General features: G+C 28.3%; 2 protein-coding genes across 2 annotated transcripts; both read right to left on the bottom strand.

The window, feature by feature from the left end:
- Positions 1-3,767: 3,767 nt before the first annotated feature.
- On the bottom strand, positions 3,768-4,783 carry LOC111620550. The gene has a single exon (XM_023362482.1). It carries the CDS (start codon positions 4,692-4,694, stop codon positions 3,768-3,770), a length of 927 nt encoding a protein of 308 aa, XP_023218250.1. The 5' UTR covers positions 4,695-4,783.
- A 784-nt stretch (positions 4,784-5,567) lies between these two features.
- On the bottom strand, positions 5,568-11,286 carry LOC111620554 (hematopoietically-expressed homeobox protein HHEX-like). The gene is made up of 5 exons (XM_023362486.1): positions 11,154-11,286; positions 10,326-10,755; positions 6,024-6,211; positions 5,894-5,944; positions 5,568-5,814 (listed from the first exon to the last, which is right to left on the bottom strand). The coding sequence occupies exons 2-5, from the start codon at positions 10,741-10,743 to the stop codon at positions 5,707-5,709; spliced, it is 765 nt and encodes a 254-aa protein (XP_023218254.1). The 5' UTR covers positions 10,744-10,755; positions 11,154-11,286; the 3' UTR covers positions 5,568-5,706.
- Positions 11,287-11,598: the final 312 nt, after the last annotated feature.

The following is an 11,598-nucleotide window of genomic DNA, read 5'->3' on the forward strand; positions in this document are numbered from 1 at the left end:
AAATACGTGTGCCGGGCTGTGAACGGCTCACGTATTTGTAAAATCTGAGTGACTCGTACAACATGGAATTCATATAACACGGAATTATTAACAGTGTTATGGGGGGTCTACTGTATATCGTTTATTTCTTTATAGTCTACGGATTAAAAATCGCCCCAATTAAGATTTGTTTGTGGATACTGTTTTACGTTATAAATCGATAGCTTAAAGGAATGCGATATGCTATATATTTAGGGACACCACAAATTATAGTTAATACAATCGACATTAAACTTAATATCGGACTATTAAATGTTAAAAACTGGTAAACTTTAATAAGTAATTTTTAAATACAGATAAATATCTTAACACCAAATATAGATTTAATCATTTTTTACACGTGTTGGAGATAAGAGCATCCGCAATTTTTCGAATCGAGATGTGAACACATGACTAGAGTATACGTGAACACGACTTTTCCTAGTCTATATACCTCAATAATAATTTTCCACGCATAAAAAGTAAAAACTTGTTCTGTTCAGGACTGCATTAATGCGTGGATATAACCGTTTATGATCTCGTCATCATCTTTACTTAATACGGTAGAGCATCGATTATCCGACTCAATTGGGGACTGGGATTGGTCGGATAATTGAAAATTCGGATAACCGAAAAGTATGAAAAAATCCATTATTAGTATAGTATATTATTATATCCCATGTAATTAGTATATTAGTATATCGCTATTAACCTACTTCGCGTTGAATTTTCCTCCATGTTAAGCCTATCAAATTTTTTAAAAAAATAATGATCGTCGCTATTGTATCGTTAAAAATTAGAAAATTAAGCCTCGTTTAAATACTGGCTCCCTTTCATAGTCGATCCAGTGTTGCCAGCTAAAACACGTAAAAATAATATTAAAGTAGCCAAGACATAGCCAAATATTGTAGCACCACACATCACTAGCGGACATTTGAATTTGCCGACTAGAACGCGGTCGGTTAACCGAGGTGACGGTTAATCGGGGGGTCGGATAATCGAGGCTCTACTGTAGTATATAACTTTATTAGAAACCAATTACTACTTTTAAACTGTTGAGTTACATTTAATTGCATTCTTATCTTTAATATTCGCGCCTGACCTATAGGCTTGGAATTTTCTGTATTTTCTTCACGTATATAATCCCAAAATAGGGGACATTATCCCATAGAAATCCTCCCTGAAGTACTGGCAGATCGCCCGTATTGTTGCGTTATTCTTCATACTAGTTTATACAGTTATAATTTCGAAATAATTTGTATTAATTTAATTGTTGTTATTTATAACGATTAGTAACTGGAAACAAATTTTATATATTAAAATTATTCATGATTAAACTAGAAACAAATAATGAGAATAATAATGTTTTGTTAAAAGTTTATCCTTTGCATTTTTTTTTGAAATAAATGGAAATATAAAATCATAATAATGTTATTTAAACATTGTCGGAAGGGCATTTTTAGTGTAATAATTATAGGAAACGTTATTTTGCAACCTGTTCCTTTATTTGGTCGGATATACCCGGCAAAGCTCCACCTATTTTATCTACCAGGTTGCAGTACATATGCTGGCAGGAAGCAAAGAGATAATTCACAATTCATCCTTCCGCTTCTATTTAATCCACTCCTATAATATTATCATTAGAAATATTTCATTTATTATGCATAATTTTCAATTTTTTTTCCGTATCTTTTATTTTCATACATAATTTTATATTAATAATTTCAAATAAACTTTCCGTTACTATTATTTTGCTCTGTAATTAACGTTTAGATTTCGGGGAAAAAATATCAATTTACTGTAAAATTTTTTTATATTTTTCCCCCTAATCTAAATTCCCTATTTTCGTAGGGAAAAAATATATATAATTGATTGATTAATTGGCTTAAACCAGGTATCATAATATTATAACCTGTATTTTGGCAGCAATTGAGCGAATATAACGGATCCATTTCTTCATTTCTTCATTCCATTCCTCTAGTTCAGAATTTCATGAGATGGTTTGAATTAGATTCGAATCCTTTATAACTCAGCTTATAAACACTAAAAGGGTTTATCATATCCAATGCAGATAAGACCAATTCTACAATGGGAATGGCTTTATGGTTAAGAACAAGATCCGATGTTTCTGGGCGTCATCCTTCATCAATTTAAGGTTGATTTAAATCTTTTTTATGAGAGATAACGTACTGTGTACATGTGTGGAATATTTCATGATATTTTGGCCGGGTAGTAAGGAAGGGAATCGACAAATCCGGAACAAATTACCATAAAAAAATTCCTAGAGTTGCTTTCCCGGATCCATAAACATATTAATATAACCTATATTCTAAATAAGAGATAAGAATCAAGTAAAACACCATTTACAGGAAATACAAACTACACTTCCGTTTAAACTCGATGCCAAATGCCAATTTTGAAAGTACCATCGTTGTAAATATTGATAAAATAAAAATATTATATGGTATCACATTGCTGTTCATCCAGTAGTTGATCAGGAAATTCCCAAGTCTGACCACTGATGATCCAATTGTCGACCACGCAGTTTTTATTCTGTATAAATTCAGTTGGATAATTAGAAAATTCAACATAATTCACATGAACACTTGTATGAATTATACACAAACATCACATTTTTGCAGCAACATCATAAGAGGTTCCTGCTGTTGATGAACATTTCAAATCGTACCATCTGCTACAATAGTCGCAGCCAAAATCCTTTAGTTTATCCATTTCTGTGTTACTATCTAAACCCTCGGCACAACTTGCACACATTTGTTTCTCAGTGATTTTAACTTAATTTGTATTTAGTTTTACGTTTACCTCTTCAGTCACTACATTTCCTGAAAAATCTTTCAGGTTTTTTTATCAGTCTTTCCATTTTCCTATTTCCTTATTCTTCTGTTTTGCTTGCTTTTGTTATTTCCTTTTTTAATTGATCGTGGCTAATACAAATAATGAAGAAATCCAGGATACACGTTTCCATGTGATGATATATATGGAATTAAGAGAGCTCAATAATAGGCATTTTGTAGAAAATACGCACATGTCATTAAGAATCTAATGATGTTTCCTATGAAGATAGCTCGCCTAAACCTGTTCAGATGGACTGATTATGCACGGATTTTGACTTACATGATCGACTACTGGAAACGGTCGGCAATAGGAACCCCTACCATACTCAAAATAATAATTTTTGTTTATTTTTATCAACAGTATTTTTAACTTTTTTTATTATTAAATTCTTAACGCTCTATAGACAAAACAATGGTGTTTTTTCATAATCAGATTCACAATGGAGCGACTGGATGGAGAGGATCCTGATGCTGATCCTCTTGATCCTGATCCAAACCATTCATAAAAATTACCATTCATAAAAAATAGTAAGCTAAATATCGTCATTGACAAAATTAAAAAATAATCTTATCGTCCATAATATTCTGTTGCTTCATATGGACAGATCAAATTAAATTCAATGTAAAGTACAGTACAAGACCCTAATACTGTATTATTCTTACTTTATCTATTTTCTTCCGTGTAACCCATATTAATTTGCAAACTATTTTATTTATGAGTAATTATTTAGATTAATCAAATGATTAGTCACATTTTTTTATATTAAATATATGATTAATTTACTATAAAATGTTTATGTTAAGTGATTCGTTTATTAAATTTCTTCCTAGTCAATGTACGACGTGTAATTTTTGTAATTATTTTCAATTATATCTATGATTAAACAATTACTTTCAATNGTTTTTTGACGGCCAATTCAAGAACTTTTTATACATGAACGAATACATATAAGAATCTGAAAGATCCTCTGTATAATGTTTAGGCAAATTTTTCTCATTCTTTAAATAACCCCATAATCTTTTAATATTTTGGGTATGAACTCCTGTAGTCAGGTTCACAAAATTTTCTGAATGATTGACTGTTCTGTGTTCAATATTTATTCCTTCCAATTTATCTATGTTGTTATAACCTTTCCATTCATTAGTGATAACTACACTTCCCGAATTTACAAATTTATATATTATCCAGTTGAGAGTTGTTTCTGAACGGTCATTTACTTGACAAATAAAGCAACTGTTGTCTTCTCTACAAATACCTCCAACTACCCATTTGGTACTTTTTAATTTATGGCCTTTTTCATATTTTCTTTTACATATAACTGTTTCATCAATTTCCACTGTTTTGTCGGGACCTCCAATTTTGAACGAAGTCATATTATACAAAGCAACAAGCATTACAAAACGTATATAATTACACCAATCAACTGCCGCCTTCTTAGAAATTCCTGCAGCAACAGCAGAATTTGTTGAAGTACATTCCAATCCTACATAGTGCCATATAAATGACAATATTGCTGCCCATGAAATTTTACCACATTTTCCTTTAAACGTGCCATCAAAGGCTGAACTGTTATACCTACAGTTATGACATCGCAAAACACATGAATTTCTATCACTTCTATACATTATTTTACATTTTTTTGAACATATTTTACACACGTCCTCGATATGTTGAATTCCTAAACTTACGGCAAATTTAAAATCACTACTAATTCTGGAATCTAATCCTAATTCTGAATATTCAGATTCTAATAGTTGATAGAATTGCCGAGTTGTGCATTTCATCCAAAATTCTTCGGATTTAATATCTAAATGATCCATTATCAGTTTATTAATAGCAAAAAAATCCTAAAAACAGATTATATTTTTTAACAATTATTTGAGTTATTTTTAAATATTAATAAATTAAATGATAAAAATAAGAATGTTAATGTTAATGCACGATAACAATAATACTTCTNGTGAAGAAAACCCATAAAAGTTTACACGGAATGGATGTGATGACAATTCTGGCATTAAAAGTATATCGTAAAGTTAGTAAGAAAATATTATTGTAAGAAGATAAAGTAATTGAAGTTGGCGGTACAGTCTCTAGGGAAGAGCAAGAGAAGTATAAATATTATCCTTTTTTGTAAAATTTGATCTTGATGAATTCTATCCACCAGACTGAATGGATAAAAACCACTGAACAGTGATTCATTGGTTGAGGGTTTGAGCCTGAAGAAAGCACGTGGAAAATTTCGGGTTTTCTTCATGTTTCTTACACCTAAATAGAAGCCCGCTTCAGTTTTTCATAGAAAGTCCTTCCAAGTGGGTAGATCTTCCTTGCCTTCCATCAATCCATCAAGATTCTGATGCATTACGATACTTAAATTGCCGGATATTATTGTCAAATAAATGTTAAACTGTTCTTTCTTGCACTTTTTTAAAATTTAATTGAAATATTTCTATGTCAACAGCTACATTTGCAAATATAAGAGAATAGCAATTACTTAGAAATCACACGCCGATAATAATAACAGCACAAGAGTATAAAAAAAGAATATAAAAAAACTAATTTAATTAATTTTATGATTGTAGACTGTAGACATAAGATTAATCATATCATTTTATTTCGATTTATATTGTTATTTTTTAATGCTTCATATAAAAAAAAAGAATTTCCATATATACATATATACGTATGTACTGTATATATATATATGTATATTCACAACATTTTTATTTTATAGATTAGAATATCACACGTAAAAAAAATTGAATTTCTCTTTCTAATAAAAGAAAATCACAGTTCTTATGTAAAATTTTCTGATGGACGGATGTAATAATCCAATCAAGGATTGGTTGAAGATGAAGTCACTTCCTGACGTATACGATCTGTTCCGTTGTTTGTTGACTGTGCAGGGTTCACCTGATCCTCCGGATAAAAAGGTTGATTTTCCTTTAATGGAAAAAAATATATATATTTAGAAAGCAATTTACATTATTAAAAATAAATAAATACTTTAATCGATCGTTACCTGTTTTAAACGCCTCCATTTTGCTCTTCTATTTTGGAACCAAGTCTTCACCTTTAAAATATTACCATTTTATTAATTAATATAAAACAATGTTTTTTTTTTATATAAGAAAAATTATTGTATTACTTACTTGTCTTTCTGTTAATCTTAAAATATTAGCCATTTTTTTCCTTTCGGGTGGTGAAAGATATCTCTGAGCTTTAAACATATTTTCTAATTTGCACGTTTGTTCTGTAGAAAATCTAATTTGTCCTCCTTTCCTTTTTTGTTGGTTCCTATGAAGTATATGACTCCACAAAACCGGACGAGGTGGTTCGGCTTTAATAACAAATATTATATTTAATTATTCATTTTGAATAGTTATAACTTGTCCTAAAGTTTAAAAAAAAAAAAAACCCTTTCCTCCATTACTAAATAGTAAGAAATTTTTTTTTAAAAAAAATAAGGCCCTGAGCTAATGATTAGTCACATTTTTTTATATTAAATATATGATTAATTTACTATAAAATGTTTATGTTAAGTGATTCGTTTATTAAATTTCTTCCTAGTCAATGTACGACGTGTAATTTTTGTAATTATTTTCAATTATATCTATGATTAAACAATTACTTTCAATTATATCTAAATTTTGAATGAATTAAAACAGAGAAAATCACTAATTTATACAATAAACTTTGGATTCTAAACGATCCCGATTGAAGTCAAGGATTAGGATACCACATAGTTCTTTAATGGTTATTTTATTTCATATTTTAGAAATAAAATATGAAAAATATAGAAAATCGTTTTTTACTTTTATAAATTTCTATTCTCAAATTCTCATCGTTATTCTTTGGGAAATTATTACCGCCGGAAACTAGAGTAGGGGATTATTGAAATTAGATTGGTGTTAGAAAGCAATTCAACATTTCGGCAATCTTTCAAGGGAACTTTGTACAGGAATCTTCAAAGGAATCTTTGTACAGCCTCTCGGTAAGGCCGTACAAAGGAATTAGCTCCTATTTAGATTTTAGACACGTGAAGAAAACCCATAAAAGTTTACACGGAATGGATGTGATGACAATTCTGGCATTAAAAGTATATCGTAAAGTTAGTAAGAAAATATTATTGTATGAAGATAAANCTAAAGTTTAAAAAAAAAAAAAACCCTTTCCTCCATTACTAAATAGTAAGAAAATTTTTTTTTAAAAAAAATAAGGCCCTGAGCTACTATGTTATTGTTACATGAAGTAAAAGTTATAAGTAAACTCTTATCTGTTTAGAGTTATAAAGTAATCTATCTGTTAACTTGGAAGTTTATCCTTCATTTATAGTAAAATCAAATCGATAAATATATTTAAATATTGATTTTTCTTAAATTTTATTAGACAGTATAGCGTATAATAAGAAGGAACAGAGATCGTTGTTGGCCAACAACTTTTATTTCCTTTATGACAAATTTTTTGTCCTCTTTTGAGTCGTATAACTTCCGTTCTAAGTCAGATAATCAGTTTATGAACTTTAGGCGGATGAAACTAAAAGAAAGAAAGCAATATTTTCCTTCCTGTTGTTTATGTATGGTTAAATAGTTCATTCTGAGGTTACAGTTTATTTTTCAAAACAATGATAACCTTTGATTAAATTTGCAATATTAATTTATGACTTAAATCTACTATTTCTCATAATTAACTAAAGAAGTATTTATATATATATATATTTGAATAATTTTGTTTAATATAAGTTCGATGAATTGAATTCGTATTTTTTTATTTCATAATATTAGAATCTAAATTTATATATTTTAAGAATTCAAAGATAGAAATTTAATGGAAAAAGATACAGATGTTGTTCACACTTCTTAGAAATTATTGACAACCACGTCTTAATTATAAAGAGAAAGAAGAGATAAAGAGAAAAATTATCTTTCTCTTGAAGAATCGAGAGATTAGTTATGAAGCCATTAAAAACTTCTGTTAAAAATTTTTCACGTGTGACATTTGAAATCCATCATTACAGAAAAATAATATTATCCTTTAAAAATCAATATGTAATTAAAATTTATATGTAATTAAAGGCTCTCTATAAGTATTAAAAGTGCCTTTTTGCATATTCCTTAAGAGTTAGAGCGAGCTTATAATAGGATCTCTCATATTGTGAGGAACAGAAAAGATTTACACATAAGCGAAATAAATTACAGTTTAGAGCCTAATATTTTAAAATTTGTTATTGTTTTGTGAAGAGGAAGAGCGACTTACACGTTATAATTTAAGCCACAACAAATCGAAATCCAGCTAACTCAATGGAGACAGAGAGAGCAACTATGAAAATAGATTAGAACCAGGCATTTTTTTTAAAATTTATTATATATTTTTTTAAAGATATAGTTTAAAATAATGAAAAGATTCTTCAATTTTTTTTTTATTAGTTGAGAAGTGTTGGAACACACTCAGATCTATTCCATCGGCAAAGTGAAAAACAAATATTCCCTTTCATGAATGCCGGATATGTTTCTGTCGCTGATTGTTGACAATAGCTATTGGAAGTGTCCATTTGCAAGCAATTAAAAGCCATTAGCGAAAAATTACAAGTAGGTTATAAGAGAGTGGAGTAAAGTACTTCATCAACTTGTGATAAAATTCGATTGTCGGGATTTTAGCTCAGTTTTACTACGAAACTGAGCCAAAATTGTAAGCTAAAACAAGTTACAGTTTAGGGCCTCTCATTACGAGTCTTATATCTTAGGCCTTTAAAGTCTGTATTATTATTTAATAGAGGGAAAAGATCTATTATTATATTTTATGGCTTTCTAACTCGTCTAAGTCCAATCCTGGAGGAAACTATTCAACTTAAATTTTAATGAAAACGGATTGATTATTCATCTATCGTTCGATTTTATGAGAGATTTTAGATAACGTCATCATCTATTATCATTTTTTTTTTACAATTTAAAATGAATAAATTAAAATTAATTAATTAATTACATAAATTTATATCTTGATGAATTCTATCCACCAAACTGAATGGATAAAAACCACTGAACAGTGATTCATTGGTTGAGGGTTTGAGCCTGAAGAAAGCACGTGGAAAATTTCGGGTTTTCTTCATGTTTCTTACACCTAAATAGAAGCCCGCTTCAGTTTTTCATAGAAAGTCCTTCCAAGTGGGTAGATCTTCCTTGCCTTCCATCAATCCATCAAGATTCTGATGCATTACGATACTTAAATTGCCGGATATTATTGTCAAATAAATGTTAAACTGTTCTTTCTTGCACTTTTTTAAAATTTAATTGAAATATTTCTATGTCAACAGCTACATTTGCAAATATAAGAGAATAGCAATTACTTAGAAATCACACGCCGATAATAATAACAGCACAAGAGTATAAAAAAAGAATATAAAAAAACTAATTTAATTAATTTTATGATTGTAGACTGTAGACATAAGATTAATCATATCATTTTATTTCGATTTATATTGTTATTTTTTAATGCTTCATATAAAAAAAAAAAATTCCNTTAAAAGATAAATAAATGAATAAAAATTCAAATTATTAATATAAATCTATAATTAGAAAATACTCTCTGTGATTAATCTTTTTTCTGTATGATTTTATTAAAGAAAGAAAAATACAGGGTGGCCCAAAAGTTAGTTGACCAGTTTTTTTAAGTGTTGTAATTGAATAAATCTTAGTTTTAATAACTTTTTAACAGCATAATATTATATATTTTTTCTATAAATGATAATTTTCGTTTAAATGCAAGGCATTGTATATATTTTTGAGGATATGTGAAACACACTAAAATTACTACACTTCCGAAAATCGTAGCTTATTCCTACGTTTCCTTTCGTTATATAAATCACTTCCTTATCTATGATAGATTAATAGATTTATAATATAGGCCTTGCTTGTGCCATAGACATTTCCTAAATATGGAAATAAATAAATAAATCATAACAATTTATTTTAATTAAAATTTCTGTTTTATGTTTAGAATAAGATTTTCTTTACTTAAAATAAATAATAAACATTTCTAAAAAAAAAAATTGTTAATTATTTAAATTTAATTTAAAAACAGTTAAAATTAATATTGATTTCGAGCAGTTTGGCAGGGACGAGAGTCGATTTACAAGGTATACACAGCTTAGGGCTTTACCATGCGAAACAATTAGAGCTTTACGCTTTTAAATGTATTATTATTTAATGAAGGTGAAAGGGTCTGGCTAAATAAGCTACAATACTTTAAACCGTATCCTTATATCCTATGTTATGAGAATACAGTTTAAGTCCTGAATTGTAAGGGTCTTATAAAACTTTATACCAAACCATTCTATTTAAAAAAAAATCAACCTTGTATTATAAATTCAAAGATCTAAGAGAAATATTTTAAGAATTTTGAATAAAAATTCATATTTTTAATAATAAATATTCGTTAAGTTTGATGAAAATACTCACGCCTTAGCTTTTCTTCACTAACTTGAACGGAGAGCTCGCAATCACGTGGGGACTTTGTGGGAAACACAAATGCGGATGTCCCAGTTGGAGTATTGTTTGGACTCATCATACACAAATGATTTGAATCTAAAGAATAAGGCGATCTTACAGGAGAATATGGGAAAGATGTCTCCGAAGAAGTAAAGTTAAATTTGGCAAAACTGGAACAAAGTGGCGATAAGAGAATAGGCATTGGCCTATGTAAAGATTTAACCGGTGAATAAAGATCCACAGATATGCTCTTTTTCGTAGTTACTTCATCCGGTTTCAGTATATCGTCGATCATAAATGACGTTTGGCCCACAGGTTTCATTGGTTTCGATAAATCTTTAGCTTTACAGTATATCCTGCAGGGTTCAATCATAATGATGTCTTTCATAGATAATCAAATCTGCAATTAAAAATATATTATATATATATATATACATTTTAAATAAAACAATAATTATAAATTATACATAAAATAGTATAATTTTTTAATTATTAAGCTAAGTAATCCATTCGTTTAAATTAGTTGAATTAGCGCACGTATTTCTTCCCTTATAAAATAAAAGAATAATCTTTAAAATATTAAATTTTTTTTGCTTAAATTTGAATTTTAAACATAGACACAACCTAATTCGAATTTGTCTTTGACTCTTTCTTCCACTTTATTATAATAAATATAAAGGCGTAAAACCTGAAGACTTGTGTAAATTAAGCCTTGAGTCAATACAAAATTATATATTTAAACTTAAATTATACAAAATATTTGAAAACAGTAAGAAAAAAAATTTTTTTTAAACTTACTTTTCCATAATACGAATACAACAAGGAAAAAAAATTTAATAAAAAAAAAAAAAGTCAAATTTTATGAGAAACGAATTATGATGATGTTTTACACAGTTAATATCTCGTCTGAATGTTATCTTTTCAGTTATTTCCTTTTACTAAGGGTTTTGAGGGTGGATAAAACGGAAGTTAGCACACTTCGTACGTAACGGGACTTCTCCCAATCACGTGCTCGATTACATCCAATAGAATGTTTCTAATTTAAAACTAGAAAAACTTTTAAAAATCTGATACTTTTTATAACTTCTTTAATTGATTTTTTTAATATTTAAATAATTTTTTTTTTAAATATAATCTTTAAATCAATAGTAATTCATTGAGTGTATTTAATATTTTTTTTAATAAAATTACTTGGCGCCATCTCTTATCAATTTTAACAAAAAAAAAAAAAAACAATTTTTTT

Source organism: Centruroides sculpturatus, unplaced genomic scaffold, assembly GCF_000671375.1.
Source record: "Centruroides sculpturatus isolate CEXI.00-Female unplaced genomic scaffold, Cexi_2.0 scaffold76, whole genome shotgun sequence".
Classification (NCBI taxonomy): Eukaryota; Metazoa; Arthropoda; class Arachnida; order Scorpiones; family Buthidae; genus Centruroides; species Centruroides sculpturatus.